Source organism: Lactuca saligna, chromosome 1 (assembly GCF_052625555.1).
Source record: "Lactuca saligna cultivar CGN05327 chromosome 1, ASM5262555v1, whole genome shotgun sequence".
Classification (NCBI taxonomy): domain Eukaryota; kingdom Viridiplantae; phylum Streptophyta; class Magnoliopsida; order Asterales; family Asteraceae; genus Lactuca; species Lactuca saligna.
The window spans coordinates 101,873,136-101,891,580 of record NC_136417.1 but is presented as its reverse complement, the minus strand read 5'-3'; the positions used below and the strand labels follow the sequence as shown (position 1 = coordinate 101,891,580).

General features: G+C 32.6%; 1 protein-coding gene and 1 long non-coding RNA gene across 2 annotated transcripts; one reads left to right on the top strand and one right to left on the bottom strand.

The window, feature by feature from the left end:
• The first annotated feature begins 2,406 nt into the window (after positions 1–2,406).
• Positions 2,407–3,009, top strand: LOC145000405 (uncharacterized). The gene is made up of 3 exons (XR_013661214.1): positions 2,407–2,584; positions 2,710–2,803; positions 2,893–3,009. It is a non-coding gene; the product is annotated as an uncharacterized LOC145000405 (long non-coding RNA).
• Positions 3,010–10,481: 7,472 nt separating this feature from the next.
• On the bottom strand, positions 10,482–12,058 carry LOC145010123 (uncharacterized). The gene is made up of 5 exons (XM_078968707.1): positions 11,833–12,058; positions 11,614–11,718; positions 11,189–11,484; positions 10,834–11,101; positions 10,482–10,486 (listed from the first exon to the last, which is right to left on the bottom strand). Exons 1-5 carry the CDS (start codon positions 12,056–12,058, stop codon positions 10,482–10,484), a joined length of 900 nt encoding a protein of 299 aa, XP_078824833.1.
• Between the last annotated feature and the right edge of the window lie 6,387 nt (positions 12,059–18,445).

The following is an 18,445-nucleotide window of genomic DNA, read 5'->3' as shown; positions in this document are numbered from 1 at the left end:
CCGTAACTAAATTATCAACATTGGTCTGCTTAGAAGTATGAGTTTGAACTTCTGCGAGTTGTATCAGCATATTGAGCTTTCTATTCAGAATCTTGAAAACTCTTTTGGACATAAGATCATAATCATCTCCACCATTATCTTCCACATCTTCATCTTCCACAAAGATTGAAGTATCTGGCTCAACCACCTCATCATCGGTAGTTACTTTGGGTGTATCCATGCTCAAAGAAACATTAAAAGGATTGTTGATTTGATCATATGTAGGAGAAGAAAATACCTAAGAAGTAATGAGATCCATTGACTAATGGTCCGACAAAGAGGAGACGATTCCATGTTTCAATTGTCAAACTTATAAAAAAGAAAAATTTAAAAGTGGAGAGTGTAAAAAATGGACATTCATAAGCGCTGAAATTTTATTTATTTATTTATTTTTTTGTGCGACCAACTCAGTGCAGGTTGACTAGTGACGCTGCTAGGGTTGGCTCTTTGCGTGGTGCCAGGGTGGAGCCAGGATTTAAGATTAAGGGGCTCACATCGTAATAATATCCTAATTCTAATAAATAAGTAGAACTCTGCCACGTGTCAATCTGTAAGACCTACAAAATAGAGTTTTCCCGCTCATTTTATTCATCTATATTTACGTAAATGCCATACAATCCAAATTCAATAATTCCGGAAAAATCTGCAAACAAATATGTTAATCAATCTTCAGATTCGAAAAACACGCATTAATTTTGAAAGTTTGTTTATTTTGATTGCAAATTAAATCCCTAAAAATCTGCAATATTATTCTTTTTCAAACGTAATCTTCTTAATTCTTATTCTTATTTATTCAAACGTAAATAGCATTCATACCGTTATTTTCTTTTTACCATTCTGCTCCAGACGAATTCTGCTCCATAGTAATATTTGCAAACGTATTCTTCTTCATTCTTCTTGATTCTGCAACGCTTCAAAAATTATAATATCAGGTTAGTGTATTAAAATATCAGCATTACTAATATTTCTAACCTCTTAATTGTTTGATTTACCAGTTTCTATCATTTTTCATTTTATTAGTGATGTTCTTCTTCTTCCTTTTGCTAATTCTTCTTAATCATGTTCTTTTTCTACCTTTTCAGTTTAAAAGACATAAATGTTAATGAAAATGATTACAAAATACGAAATTAGTAATAAAAATGAGAACTTTATTTTCTTTAAAAAAAACTGTTCTTCAAAGCTTTAACTATTACAATATGTTTTTTTTTGTTTTGCTGTTTCATTTACTTTGATTTGCTGTTAATTTAAAAGGTTGCTAATTTTCCTTACAATTCTATAATGATTAAATTTATTGCAGAAAATGGAATTCATATGCGAACCCAACTGATTGGCAATATGGTCATTAAATTTATTCTATAAAATCAAAACTTATCTGTTTTCATATGCGAACCCAACTGATTGGCTTTTCAAAATCAAATTCGCAACTCCAAATCGTTCGATTATTCGCCCCAATTCCAAAATCAAATAACAGATCCTTCGTATGATTCATTTAATAACCAAGGCTTCTTTTACTTCAAAATGACCATATTGCCCTTAACTTGATAAGTATTTCATATATCGCAATTAACAATTAAGACAAATCAATCAATCAATCAATTTGTATAATAAAAATGCGAAATTCTTAGCTCTCTTCCCCAATTAGCATTCTACTGTAAAATTCACATTCTTCATTCACCCTCTTTCTTCGCATGTTCCAGTCATTTTTTTTTTTAGTTCATTCGCATTTGAGTTGTTTGTCTCACCAAATACGAAATGAATATTAACCATAATCACCTTCGCATCTTTAACCCCAATCCATACAACCTCATATGCGAAACCCAATTTTGATTTGTATTACCAAATGCGAACATTTTTGCTTTTACACGTGAACTGCATTTGACTCCAATATGCGAACATCTTTAACCCCAATCCATACAACCTCAAAGCTTTAACTATTACAATATGTTTTTTTTGTTTTGCTGTTTCATTTACTTTGATTTGCTGTTAATTTAAAAGGTTGCTAATTTTCCTTACAATTCTATAATGATTAAATTTATTGCAGAAAATGGAAATAGGAAATAAGGTTTACCTAAATAACATTGACCAGATAGATGAAAAATCGCATATCAAGGTTCGGGTGCTTAAAATTTGGAACTTTGTCAGAAATAATAAAGTTTGTTCCATTGAAATGATCATCATGGATGAGGAGGTTTGTTGTATTTGATATATTTTTTATTCATCATTCAATATTAGACATGTTTCATGAACATAATAATTTTTAATTTTTTTTTTAAACAGGGTACACAATACCAAGCTCGTGTCTTCAATCAGAATTTCTCCAGCTTTCGTCATCTTTTAAAGGAAGATGAAAGTTATATAGTTATAAAACCCAATATGGCTGCTGTTACTAATGGTTTTAGTTATACAGGTCATAAACAGACCTTAACTTTGGATTGGAAAAGCATCCTAAAAAAATGTGATGATTTCTCGGGTCCGGTCAATGGATTTATGTTTGTTGACTTTAATTCTATCATAGAACAAACATGCCCAAAAGACACATTCTTTGGTTAGTCATAAAATATTAATAAAATCATTTTTTATCATTTGTTTTTTTGGTTATACATTTTATTATTTAAATATTACGAATTTAATCCTAAACTTTTATTTTTTTTTGTGGTATCTGTTGTGTAGATGTTATTGGACATATCGTGTCATTTAGGCCTCTTGAAACTTCAAATCCAGTACCATCCAAGCATTATATAAAAGTCACTCTTAGCAACCTAGAGTGAGATTATATTGTATTATTTATTTATTATTTATTATCTTTAATTAATCACAAATTAATATTAATATACTATTTTATGGTTTATTTAGTTCTGTACATCTGAAGGTTACTATTTTTGGAAGTCAAGCATATCAAATTTCAGAATACCTAAAAAATAACCCGACTGTTAATTTTGTTGTTATCGTGATGCAGTTTTTGAAGCTAAACATTTGGAATGGTTTGTATTCAGTCTTTATATATAGATGTTTATAATTACTGTTTTTATATAAATTTTAATAATTGGATATACATTTTTTACAGGTCTTGGTGAAGCTAAAAGTCATTTTGAAGTAACGAAATTGTTCATAAATTGACATTTATGAAATAAATGAGTTTAAAAATAAGTTAGTTTCCAATTGTTTTTTATTTTTTTATAATGTATTTTAACTTAAAAAAAACACAAAACCTAATATTCATGAATCTAAATTAAACATTACAGGTTGAAATGTCATGACAATTTTGGTATAACTGAAAAAAGCATAACTACACTTCAAAGCTACTCTTCTTCATATACATATGACTTTAAGGGCAATTTTTCATTAAAAACAATCTGTGAGATCACCGAACCAATTAAGGTATATTGCATTATTTTATATGTTTTACATTTTATTTTTGCATAATTTATTTTAATAATTTTTACATTTTATATGATACAGGAAATGAAGTTTTTATTAGTTGCTTCCATTGTTAATATAAGGCAGAATCTACCATGGTATTATGAAGCATGCAAAAAATGTGGAAAAAAAATTATCCCTGTTCCCAAAACCAATCATTCGTATACCAACCCTGAGGGAATTTCAGAAACTATGGTTGTCGAGTGTACAAATGCACAATGCAAAAAATCTGAATTTCAGTCAGTTATAAAGTATAGACATATTTATTTCTATTAATTTTGTCAATCTTAAAACAACACTAACAATGACATAATTATTTTTTGTTTTAGGTATATAATTCCAATTAACGTACAAGATTGTACTGGAACCATTGGATTGACTCTTTTTGATAGGGAAGCAAGGAGGTTGTTAAATATAAGTGCCTACGAGTTGAAAAAGATACATGATGCGGTATATTATTCATACCTTTAAAATCAGAAAACATTTACTTAATTTTTTTAATTTATTAAAATATATCTTACAGGCCGGAGACAGTGATGCCTTATTTCCAATACAACTTAATGTGTTGAAAAACCGCAAGTTTGGTTTTGTTGTAGATATTACAGAATACAATGTCAACAACTATAATAACATCTACACAGTTCTCAGAGTTACAGAAGATATGTCTATTGTTTGTGAATTGGAAAGTAAAATAGAACTTATGGTATGTAATTTTTTATTGTTGAAAATTTACAATTCTTTAATGTTAAAGTACATAACGATTAACATATTTCCATTTTATTTTTTAGAGTAATCAATCCGTCTCCTTAAATCAAGTTGCTTTGGAATCCGATGATGTTGTACAGCCTGTTCAAAAGGTTTTTCATTTTATTTTATAAACTTTTAATTATATTAGTTATTTTTTTTTAGGAATCAAACATTTTTTTTTTTTAAAATTAGGATGTGATCTCACAAACAGACGAAAGTTTTACACCCTCAACAGTTGATAAGTCAACCGCAACAAGTCCTTGCAAAATATCAGGTGATTTGAAGTGCAATCTCCAAGAAATTTATGATGTTGATTCTGGATATGATTTAAGTTCAACTAAGGCTAAAAGAAAGTTAACCGCAGACGAAACTCCACTCTTGATTCCAAAAAATGAAAAGTGAGTTTCTATCGGTTATAAGACACATTTAATATATTTTGATCATTTGTTTTGGTTATAAAGATATTTTAATTGCTTGGTATGATTTTTATTTTAGGGTATTTAGGATGTCAAATATTATTGGTTTTGAATATTTTTGGATACTTTTATTGTTTTAAATTGGACAAGTTAGTTGATTTTGGTTATAACTCAAATAAAATATATTGCCCCTAACTTGATAAGTATTTCATATATCGCAATTAACAATTAAGACAAATCAATCAATCAATCAATCAATTTGTATAATAAAAATGCGAAATTCTTAGCTTTCTTCCCCAATTCGCATTCTACTGTAAAATTCACATTCTTCATTCACCCTCTTTCTTCGCATGTTCCAGTCATTTTTTTTTTAGTTCATTCGCATTTGAGTTGTTTGTCTCACCAAATACGAAATGAATATTAACCATAATCACCTTCGCATCTTTAACCCTAATCCATACAACCTCATATGCGAAACCCAATTTTGATTTGTATTACCAAATGCGAACATTTTTGCTTTTACACGTGAACTGCATTTGACTCCAATATTGAACAAATCACATTTCACAGTCCTTCTTGACTTCGCATTTTTCTTCACAAATCGTCCCTCAATCAATAACCCAATTAACCCAATTGCTAATCCAAAATCAAAACTTATCTGTTTTCATATGCAAACCCAACTGATTGGCTTTTCAAAATCAAATTCGCAACTCCAAATCGTTCGATTATTCGCCCCAATTCCAAAATCAAATAACAGATCCTTCGTATGATTCATTTAATAACCAAGGCTTCTTTTACTTCAAAATGACCATATTACCCCTAACTTGATAAGTATTTCATATATCGCAATTAACAATTAAGACAAATCAATCAATCAATCAATTTGTATAATAAAAATGCGAAATTCTTAGCTTTCTTCCCCAATTCGCATTCTACTGTAAAATTCACATTCTTCATTCACCCTCTTTCTTCGCATGTTCCAGTCATTTTTTTTTAGTTCATTGGCATTTGAGTTGTTTGTCTCACCAAATGCGAAATTAATATTAACCATAATCACCTTCGCATCTTTAACCCTAATCCATACAACCTCATATGCGAAACCCAATTTTGATTTGTATTACCAAATGCGAACATTTTTGCTTTTACGCGTGAACTGCATTTGACTCCAATATTGAACAAATCACATTTCACAGTCCTTCTTGACTTCGCATTTTTCTTCACGAATCGTCCCTCAATCAATAACCCAATTAACCCAATTGCTAATCCAAAATCAAAACTTATCTGTTTTCATATGCGAACCCAACTGATTGGCTTTTCAAAATCAAATTCGCAACTCCAAATGGTTCGATTATTCGCCCCAATTCCAAAATCAAATAACAGATCCTTCGTATGATTCATTTAATAACCAAGGCTTCTTTTACTTCAAAATGACCATATTGCCCCTAACTTGATAAGTATTTCATATATCGCAATTAACAATTAAGACAAATCAATCAATCAATCAATTTGTATAATAAAAATGCGAAATTCTTAGCTTTCTTCCCCAATTCGCATTCTACTGTAAAATTCACATTCTTCATTCACCCTCTTTCTTCGCATGTTCCAGTCATTTTTTTTAGTTCATTCGCATTTGAGTTGTTTGTCTCACCAAATACGAAATGAATATTAACCATAATCACCTTCGCATCTTTAACCCCAATCCATACAACCTCATATGCGAAACCCAATTTTGATTTGTATTACCAAATGCGAACATTTTTGCTTTTACACGTGAACTGCATTTGACTCCAATAATGAATATTAACCATAATCACCTTCGCATCTTTATGTTGATTATTTTAAACATGGAACATTTATGTCTATTATTTAGAATAACTATTATTTTTGTCACGATAAATATGTTATTTTTAATAAATAATGAATAACCATTTGTAAACAAAATTTATATCTTTGATTCTCTAAAATTAATTCATACATTTTTGTAATGGTTGCAGCATATTTACTTATCTTCTGTAAATAACCTATATTCAACCAACTATTTCCTAATATTCTATACTCCTTTTTTAGATGAAATTTGAATATTAAACTAATTTTTAGTTGTAATCTTTTAAATTCCAAAAAATCAGGAAGAAGATTATATCTAATAAAGATCCAACAACAATAAAATCATATAATCGTAATCTTTTTCCAATATTCAAGCATATAACTTTAACTCAAAACGTGAAATCCAAAATTTTGAAACACCTCATTCGTCTTCTTAATGTTCAATTGTTTCTGCGATTTTTTTTTCATTAAGCTTACATCAAACTGCTTAATTAAAGTTGTAATCCTCATTCCAGTTCTACCTGCAAGATTTCCATATCCATATGTCAGGTTAGTATTATCAGTTTAGATCACTTTGTTTTCTCTATGAATTTATGGTTGAAATTTACAACAATAATCAATATGCTGGAATAGATGTTTTTCTAATTGTAAAAAAATAATCTTGAATAGATACATAAGATCAATAAGCAATTTATAATCATCACGATTATCGTGTATCACACAATTTTACCTTCATTGATTCCATGGAGATCTAGGGTTTTAACCCCTGATATCATCCGAACCCACGATTGGTTGAAATTGGGGAAACAGTAGATTTAAATCGAATAAACCCTAGGTTGGAAATGAGGATGATGAGTCATGATGCTAACATTTTAATAAACAAATTAATAAAGGTAACTTTTTAAATACATTTACTTTATTATCATTATTTATTTAATTCTAACTAACTTCAATTGTATTATATAAACATATTATGTACATAATTTCACATTTCATTTCCTAACCTATGTCTTCTTATGCAGAAAACAACAGTAACATGTACCACATGCAGGCCAAAGAGAAAAGAAGACAAAGAAAAATATATTTGGAAAATAAAAGATCGAAGAAAATAAAAACAATACCAAACGTTCCAAGTATATCATTACAGCATCTCTTCAAAAAAACTATTAACTATAACCGTATTAGTATTTTATATTCCATCTTTTACTGTTATATAGTTGAATACATATATTTACAAGTTTTATAAGTTATTTCTATTTGCAGATCAATCAACCAACATTGTTCGTCAAACTCAAAATGTCAATTCATTTACAACACCTGCAAAGCATAACACAACCATACAATACTGTCCTTCCTTTACAGATGTTAGAACTCCATTTTCTAACATTACAAATGTTATAAATCCGTTATCTAACATTACGAATGGTAATTATTTATGGTTTTTAAAATATACTATTATCCATTATGTAAATATTTATTTATTTAGTTAACTATTTTATTTTTATTTTATTCAGATAACATTGGTTTCGATAAATATATCACTTCCAAGTTAGCAAAGAAAAGACAGTACCATGTACTTTCAAATGATATGACATCAAAAAATGCATCTATAGTTACAACTTCTTCATCATCAATCAAGTTAAATCCAGGATGTCATAAATTAAAAACGAAGACAAGACATTTATCCCCTATCCCATTGATTGATTTGACAGAAGATGTAAAAAATATACATCAAGTGAACAATGAAAATCGTATAGTTGGTATCTCAAATGGTAATGAAAAAATAAAATCCATTTTACATTTCAGATACTATGTTCTATATAATTATAAAATTCATTGATATTTTATTCAACGCTTTTATTTTACAGAATATTTGGATCATGGTGATCAAGATGTTGTATGTCAAACATGTCGTGCAAAGTTATGGAGAAATGAATCCATTAGAGGTAAAGAAAATGGGAACACGGATTATTCATTATGTTGTGGTTACGGCAAAGTTCAACTTCCAGACTTAAAGAATGCACCCCTTACTTATGAAAGAATGTTTCGAAATATGGATTCAAAAAGCAAACACTTCATGAAAAACATTCGACGTTACAATTCAATGTTTTCTTTCACGTCGATGGGTGGTAATATTATGTATAAATTTATTTATTTTAGTGGTGAAAAAGATCAATCAACATCAACTGATAGTGATATTGTTAAAGATATTAAGGTGATGTTGGATTCAAATAATGTCCATAAGCATGCATTTGAAGCTTTAGATCGAACTTTGAAGGATTTATTAAGGTGCGTAAATTCAACCATCTCAAATATTCCATTTGGAGGGAAAGTTATTGTCTTTGGAGGAGATTTTAGACAAATTCTACCTGTTGTGCCGGGTGGCAGTAGACAAAACATTGTAAATGCTTCTTTGAGTTCTTCATATTTATGGGAACATTGCAAAGTCCATAGATTAACAAAAAACATGAGGCTAACTGTTGGAAGGGATCAATCCAATATAGGAAAAATAAGAGATTTTGCAAATTGGTTGTTGGATATAGGAGAAGGAAAACTTGGTGGTCCGAACGACGGTGAAACGATTATCGATATTTCGGATGATATTCTCATTAATGATTCACATGATCCTATAGGTTCCTTAATTGAGTTTGTATATCCTTCAATTTTAGAGTACTATAGCGATATAAATTATTTCCAAGAAAGAGCGATACTTGCTCCAAAAAATGAAGTTGTCCAGGAAATAAACGACCGTTTACTTAAGAAGTTTCCAGGAGATCAAGTTGAATATTTAAGTTCAGACTGCATATGTGAATCCGAATTTCTCCATGATCAATTTGATGCAAATCTATACTCTCCTGATGTATTAAATGGACTCAAAGTATCCGGTTTACCAAATCATAAATTAGTTTTAAAAATTGGTGTTCCAGTAATGTTACTTAGAAATATTGATCAGAAAAACGGCTTATGTAATGGCACAAGACTACAGGTGTTATCATTGGGCAAACGTGTTATTGAGGCACGTATAATAACTGGAACTAATATTGGAAATCGGACTTTTATTCCAAGAATGTCTTTAACTCCATCAGAAAAAAAGATTCCCTTCAAATTCACAAGAAGACAGTTTCCTTTGGCTGTATGTTTTGCAATGACTATTAACAAAAGTCAAGGACAATCGTTGTCAAAGGTTGGTCTGTTTCTGAAAGATCCAGTTTTTTCACATGGACAATTGTATGTTGCCTTATCTAGAGTTCAGAGTAGAGAGGGATTAAAATTATTAATTTTAGATAAAGATGACAAACTCACAAATAAAACTTCCAATGTTGTTTATAAGGAAGTTTTTCGAAATTTGTAGCCAACTTTTTTGTAACGTTGTTTTATTCAATTTTAGGAAATCACACTTAATCCATCATATTACTGTATTTTTTTATAATTACGTATTGTTGTATTTTATGTTAATTTCATTGCACACATTGGTATTGTATCATCTGCATATGTCCAATTAGAATGATGAATAAAAAAAATAGTTTTCAAAAATCTTCATTCCTAATTAAATACTTCCCATTTAGTTAGTAATTAAATAATTACCAATAAAAAAAATTATTTAAATATTCAGTATTACAATTTATAAGTTATCAGAATTATTGATATAATATTTTATTAAATAATTAATTTTTAAATTCAATTCAAAAACAGCACCCGTGGGTTCCACGGGTTTTAACCTAGTATTAAAATATAATGTTACACCCGCATAAAGTAATAAGTCTAATTTATTTTTGAAAAATGACAAAGAATTAAAAATTTAGGTTGACTAGTGACGCTGCTAGGGTCGGCTCTTTGCGTGGTGCCAGGGGTGGAGCCAGAATTTAAGATTAAGGGGCTCGCATCGTAATAATATATTAATATATAATGTTATACCCGCATAAAGTAATAAGTCTAATTTATTTTCTAAAAAATGACAAAGAATTAAAAATTTGTCTCCATTAGTCTGAATCTTCAAACGTTTTCAACTAACTAAAAGCATCGATTAATATTTATTCATTAACCTGCAAATATTAAAATAAGTAATTATAACATAGATACATATGGTTCATTTTACAAAATTAAAATATATATAAACATAAGAAGTAGTACCTTATGCACTTTAAGTTGTGCTTGTCTTTGTTTAATGGAATAGAAATCATCTATAATATCATCCGTAGGAAATGTATCGGCAATCTCTCTCTCTCTTGATGTTAACAAGAAAACAAGTTTTAAGAAAATCATCATTCATGGTATTTCGAAGTCGTGTTTTCATAATTTTCATTGCCGAAAATGCTTTTTTTAGATGTCGTAGTAGAAATAGGGAGAGTCAATATAAGACGAATCAATCTATCAAGCAAAGGATAAGTACCTGATTTCCTTGGTTCATGTAGGCCTCTACACAACTCAGAAATTATAGAAGAATTTTTCAGTTGTGGGTGATTTTGCACATCTAGTTCATAATGTTGTAACTCAAGTTTCAACAAATTCCTTTTGTGCTCCGTAAAGTCCATAGGATAATATGATGTTGCCAATTTACATATATCCTCAACATTTAAGGATTTTCTTGGATCTAGCGTAACGCTGAGACGGAGAAGCTCTGCTGCAGACCCATTAAATTTAGAGTTTAACTCTTGCAACTGACTTTCAATAACAGCAATGTATACTTCAACTCAATAGTGATGCTTTGTGGTTATATTGACTTTTTCACGACGTTGGCAAATTACATATCTATAAGTTTCATTCATGTTACAGACAAGAATGTTATTTTTCTCACACAAAGAAATCACTTGGTCCAAAAGCGATTGCCAACCATCATCTCTCAACTTTTGAATCAATATTTTAGTTGTAGAAACCAAGGATAGAGCATTAACAATATCAATAGTTTTTTGTTGTAAAGTTTGGCAAAACTTGTCGGTTATCCCCATTATTTCTTTCATCATGTGCATAACAATGACAAAATCGAATGATAAGGCATGTGTAAGTGCATATGCCGCATCGCCTCTTTGAGAAGATGTAGAACCTTTTATATCAATGTCATTCAATAGTACACAAGATGGACCAAACAATCTCACCAAACTGCATATTGGTTTGAAATGAGAGCTCCACCTAGTATCTCCAGGCCACTACAATGTTTGTATTTGATTTATGCCTTTTCCACTCTCAATTTCTCCAACCTCAGTTAAATGAGAAATTTCAGCAATTTGAGCATCTTGCAATTGATCATTACGTTTGGAAGAAGAAGATATGACATTAACTACAAAGTGTAAGGTTCTAAAGAAGTTATGCACCTCAGTCACATATTTCGACTCTGCTACTAGAGCCAATTGTAGTTGATGTGCAAAACAATGTATATAATAAGCGTATCAACATTCCTTTAATAATAAAGATTGCAACCTATTCCATTCTCCACGCATGTTACTAGCCCCATCATATCTCGGACCCTGAATATCTTGAACACTAAGTTTATGATAAGATAAAGAACATAATATCTTATTTTTCAAGGTCAATGAAGTTGTATCTTTAGCATGAATTAAATCCAAAAATCTTTGTTTGACATGCCCATCTTGCTCAACAAATCTCACGACAATAGCCATTTGCTCTTTCTTAGATTCATCTCGAGACTCGTCAACTATTAACAAAATTTTGACATCCTGATTTCATCATGAATTGCTCTTTGTACATTTGTAGCTAAAACATGTAAAATTTCTTTTTGGGTATCTGGTGATGTGTACTTTGCATTTTGAGGAGCATTTTCTAACATAACATCAACAACAGTCTTGCTATAAGAAGCAATGAACTTTATTAATTCAAGAAAATCCCCTTGATTTCTAGAGCTAGGTCGTTCATCATGACCTCTTAAAGCACATCCTTGAAACGTGAGCCATTTAATGGCTTCAATAGAAAATTTAATTCGTAGTCTATTTTCCATAACTTTTTGAGTAGTTTGTTTCTCTATCACATTCTCTATGTGACATAATTGGTTTTTTAGATTTTCATAGCACCTAACAGAAAAATTGTGCGTTGAGGCTGGTGTCTTACATTCATGTACAATGAAAGCACAGTGTTTACTACAATTTACCCTTTTCTATTTATTAAACCTTGATACGGTAAATGTAACTGACCCGAATTTGCCAATAGTTTTTTTTATTGAAAAGGAAGCAAGGGAAGCAAAATGCAACATCTTTTTTCTCATAATATTCCAACCATCAAAACTTCTTGAACCAAGCTTGTTGAAAACTACACATAGATCCTCTTGGACCACTAGGACTGAATGGATAATTTTTTTTTTTTTTTTTTTTTTTTTGTAATTGGTATGGTCCAAGTTTAATATATAATTGTCTAATCTCATCACGCTGGTTACTTGGATAGCCTAAGATTGAAGGTCGTTCTCCTGGATCACGAATCAAAGAATCAAACATATTATTTTTTCATGTTCAATATCATTGGGCACTTCAATGTTACTATTCCAATCAGGTTGTGGGTGTGTATTTTGAACATCTTCTTCAATATTATCACTAACAAGATGCAATTGTGGGTCACGCACATCCTCTGATCGTTTGAAAAAAGAATCGATAGTTCTTTTCTTGCTCATAATTTATCCTATAAATTTATAATTATACCAAACCAACTATAAAACCATAATTAAATTATTAATTACAAATAACAACGAATAAAATCTGCAATTGAAGGGCTTAGTTTAGTGGTTTGGTCTAGGTTTTACAGGTTACTGATAGGGACGTGTTGGTAATTAGCTTTAATTGTAGTTTACGGTTGTAAATGAGTTTACGGCCGTAAACACCTTACGGCCGTAAACTCTTCTCGGTCATGAGGTGTATATATAGTGGGTTAGTCAGACGTTTATAATTGTTGGTGCCTTTTGTGTTCACGGTTCCCATCAAGTTGTACTAGACGTTTATAGCTATAAAACATGTGCAAGCTTGGTTTGTTATTTCTCTGTGTTTATATTTGCTTTGTGTGATTGTGTTTGCTTTTGATCTCTGGTTAGATCCGTTTTTGGACCTTACAATTGGTATCAGAGCTTAACCGGTGTCAAAGGCATTCTACAGTCGTTTCTTGGTGCAAGTTCGTATTTCTCTGCAAAAGGTTTTATTGTTTTATCAGAAATCTGAAGTATTTGGGGTTTTCGGTCCAAGCTTACGGCTGTAACCTCCTTTATACGGCCGCAAGCTCCTTAAGTTCGTTAACCGTAAATCGAAGCTCTTTGGTCGTGAATCGATTTTTGGACCGTATACATTAATTTGAAGACTGTATTCATAAATCGCAAAGAACCCTGGACCGTGAACTAAATTAATCTCTTGAATTTTTGTTAATAATTGAACCAAAAACGTCAATCGAAAAGTTGAAGTTTACGGCTGCAAGCTCCTTACGGCAGCAATTTTTTTTTCATCAGTAAATCGTGTTTTTAGCAGTAAATTTTTATTTTATTTTATTTTTTGAATCTTAATTAATTCAAAATGGAATCTCAAAATCAAAACCACTTTCAAGAGCTTGATGTTGTCATGGGCACCACCACGCGAATTCCAAGGCTCATGTCTGCTGATGGGTTTCCCGAGTGGAAGTACATAATTGAAAAATACATAAAGATGAAGGACTTCAAAATATGGAAATGCATCATAAAGGATCCAATCAGAATAACCACCACAATTGCGGGGCAGGTGGTTGATAAGAAGATAGAGAACTACACTGATGAAGATTTTGAGAGTGTAGAGGAGCAGGAAAAAGCATTGGCCATTTTGACCATGGCCCTATCACCAGATATTGCTCAAGGGTTCAAAGAGTATACTTCTGCTAAAGCTCTGTGCGAAGACCTAATTGAGGTGTATGAGGGGAACGAAGACATGCGAGAGACTCGCCAAGATATGCTACGGCAACGATTCAATATGTTCAATTATGTGCCTGGAGAGACTCTTGAGGCTCAGTTGCAACGGTTTACAAATCTTAATACATAAATGACTGTGGCAGGGATCTTCTATACAAAGTCAGAGATAAATAAGAAGCTACTGAATGCACTCCCAAAATCTTGGGACATGAATGTAGCGGTCATTAAGAAGACTAAGGATCTCAGCCGCCTTTCTCTAGCTGAAGTGATGGCAGTCATCAAAGCATGTGATATTGACGACAAGCAGCGGGAAATCAATCATGTGAACTCCTACTCAGCTGCGAATCTTGGCATCTCGACTAACAATGCTCTTTCATCCTTCTCTTTTTCTTCTGCAGGTTTATCATTCAATACTCCGCCACAAGCTTAGATTCAAACACTCCCCCATCCATCAGCTTTCTCTGCATCAGTCATGCCCTATTCACAGAACCAATCGTTCATGGCTACTCAAGCTGCTTCATCCTCAAATGTGGCTTCCCTCTTCAAGAGGAAAGGAGGGTGATGAAAATCTCATTTTTGCAACAGGGCTTGTTAATTGTTACAATGCACTTGTAGCCGGGGAGCTTCCACCTCAACTGTCATTTGCCGATCTTGATCAGATTCACCTTGAGGACGTTGAGGAGATAGATATTACATGGAAAATTGCCATGTCAGTCTTTAGGGAAAAACATTTTGCCAAAAAAACTAGGAAAAACAACTGGGGGATGACTGCTGATAGGAAGGTTGGATTCAGTAAGGGAAAGTTGCGATGTTTCAACTGCCACGAGCCAGGGCATTTTGCTCGTGATTGCCCACACCCAGACAGAAGAGTAAACAATGACATGACAATGGTTGCAATTGGGAACAGTCGAAGCGGTGTTCAGATAAACAATGAATAGGCTGTGGTTGCACAATCATTCGATTGGAAGGATCAGATACAAGCCCTCAACTTATCTGGACCTGAAAATGCTCACCTGGCACAGGTAAGGGATAATGCTCCGGCAGAGATTGTAGCTGCTGAGGATAGTGTGATGAAGCTGCAGTTCGCATTGATGGTATCCTCTTCTCATGAACCCAATTCATCCAAGGTAAGTCTACCATCATGCTCTCAAGCTTGTATTTATTATGTTAAAACTCTGCATGAGAAAATTGAGACATTAGAAAGTAAACTAGAAAGCCTTAAGATCCTTCGTGAACTTAATGACAAATTAAAAAGGGATGTAAAAGACCTTAGATATGAAGGGTACCAACTTAGAAAAGGTCAAAAACCACTTAAGGCTCAATTAGAATAAAAAATTAAGGACTTTAGGAGACTTCAGGAAGACTACAACAATAAATGTGAAAATTATGATTATGTAGTGAAACAAAACGCTGAATTAGTGGCTGAAATTGAATCTTTAAATGGAAAATTTGAAACTGTCAAGCTTGATGTTAGAAAATATGATCATTCAAATGTGGTAGTTGCAAATATGATAAACCACAACATGAAATTTAAGAAAAATCAACCAAAAGGTCTAGGGTATAATCATGTGCCTCCTCCATTTAACCATTCATATCTGCACAAGCCTCTATCCAAAGAAGAGATTGCAAATGAATCATTTATGGTTCATGGAAAATCTTATGATTTTGTTTCGGGAGGATTTATTAATGTTGAAGATACTAACATTTCTACTTCTCCTGCAGATTAATCCCTGAATCAGTCAAAGCACGAAGCTGAAGGATCTGTTTTTGAAAATAAAACTGAGTCCAAACCTGAAGTTTTAGTTTTAAATAAAGACAATGCTTTTTCAAATGTTTTAAGTGACAATGGTTTTTGTGATGTTTTTGATTCTCCTGACACTGTTTTTGTTTCTCCTGCTACTGTGTTTGTTTCTCCTAATACTGTTTTGAATGATTTTCGAATGACTGATACAGTTTTGAACAATGTGGTTGGTTTGTGATAAAAATTTTGAAACACTACTAGTCTCACAACCCTCCCCATCTAACACACCCTCACTTTCCTCACAACCTAATAATGTTTCTTGTTCTTGTGAGAGAAGCAAGGGTGTTGGTAGGGAAAGCAAATCTGATCAATGCAGTACAAGTTATAACAATAACAAGCATATTTGTTTTAATTGTGGTATTGGTGGTCATATCATTAGAAATTGTCAAAATCGTATGTTTGTAAATTTTAATCTTCCAAGAGGAGAGAATGAATTCAGAGGAAGGTCTTTAAATAGAATGTCCTCTAAAAGTTGTTCTCGAAATGATGATTGGGCAGATGAACGGAGTAGAAAATGGGCTGTCTTTCAAAGACATAAAAAGGTTTTTCATCACCAAGTCCCAGGCAGTTTGCCAAAACCGAGCACGACCAAGCGAAGGTCATACTCGTCAAGAAGCCACAGTGGGTCGTCAACCAACTCTGGTAGAAGTCTCACAGGCTTTAAGCAGACTGATAAACATTCCATTTCTAAATCAACCAGGACGTTTAGAAAACCTAATTATAAATGGCTGCCCAAACTTGTTCCCAATACATCATTTGTGTCCTCTGAAAAATCTAAATGTGATAAATCTGAAAAGGCATCGGGATCACCCAGGAAGGTATGACCTGAGTACCCAAATCTAATTAAACCCGCACATTTTGCAGGGATAGTTGCGGGGAAATGTCGTCAGACCCTGGTTCGTCGACAACGGTTGTTCCCGACATATGACGGGAAATATCACCCAACTGCACAACATTCAATCATTTAATGGGGGATATATCTATTTTGCGGGTGGAGAAGGTGGTAAAATCACTCAAAGAGGAATTGTCTCAAATGGAGTTTTAAGTTTCAAAAATGTTAATTTTGCTCCCAAGTTGAAGCATACTTTGTTAAGTGTTTCCCAAATCTGTGACAAGGGCTATTCTACGCATTTCACTAACAAGGAATGCATGATTCTCAAGCTAGGCTCTGTTATCCCAGAAGAATGGATTCTCGTAAAATCTAAAAGGGATGGGAATGCATATATCATTGATATGAATAGCAATCTTCCAGAACAAGTTACGTGTCTTTTCTCCAAGATCTCTGAACAAACTGCAATGCTGGGGCACAGAAGATTAGGTCATGCTAACGCCAAGAATCTAAATCCTCTTGCGAAGAATGAGATGGTCCGTGGATTTCCCGTCAAGGACTTCATCACGTTTGAAAAATGTGTGTCATGTGCTCAAGGAAAGCATCATAGAAAGCCACACCTGCCAAAATAGGTCAACTTAATTAGTTAGGTCCTTCAATTACCACATATGGACTTGTTTGGTCCAGTAAATGTTCTCAGCATCAACAGAAGTTCTTATTGTCTGGTTGTGATTGATGATTTCTCTCGGTTTACGTGCGTTTTCTTTCTATCCAACAAAGTTGGAGTTGCTGAATTGATTAAGAAGTTCATTATATTAGTTGAGAACCAAACCAACAATCGGGTGAAGGCGCTTCGTACCGATAACGGAACAGATTTTAAGAATTCTGTTCTCGATCATTTTTGCATAGAGAAGGGTATCCTGCGTCAATTCAGTTCTGCTCATACACCCCAACAAAATGGTGCTGCTGAAAGATAGAACAGAACGTTAAAGGACGCTGCAAGAATGATGCTGTGTGATTCAAAGCTACCAGTTTTCTTCTGGGCCAAGGCGATAAACTCCGCTTGTTACGTTCAGAATCGAGTGTTAATCAACAAAGCTCAGATGAAAACCCCATATGAAATTTACTATGGGCACAAGCCATCAGTCAGTCATTTTCGTGTATTTGGCTGTCCTTGCACCTTCTTCACCTAGATGCCAACCCGAAGTTTAATGCCAAGGCTGATGACTGCTATTTTGTAAGGTATGCTACTCCCACTGCCTATAGAGTCTACAATAAGAAAACAAAATAGATTGTGGAATTGTATGACGTGCGTTGGTTGGAAGAAAATGAGACAAATGCTAGAGTGGGTCCGGATTGGTTGTTTGATTACACATCGCTTTTCAAATCTTTAAATGTGTCTTCAAGTGATGTATCTAGACCTGTTTCGTATTGGAAGAGTATTTCTGAAAATGAAGCCGAAGAAGTTGTGTACAAGCCTCTATCTACATCCTCTACTTCATCGAAGGGGA

Coding starts and splice junctions, on each gene's coding strand:
- LOC145010123 (XM_078968707.1), bottom strand. CDS start 12,058: ATGGCTATTGTCGTGAGATTTGTTGAGCAAGATGGGCATGTCAAACAA. Junction 11,719..11,832: donor ATCTTTATTATTAAAGGAAT/GTTGATACGCTT, acceptor TACACTTTGTAG/TTAATGTCATATCTTCTTCT. Junction 11,485..11,613: donor AGAAATTGAGAGTGGAAAAG/GCATAAATCAAA, acceptor TTGATATAAAAG/GTTCTACATCTTCTCAAAGA.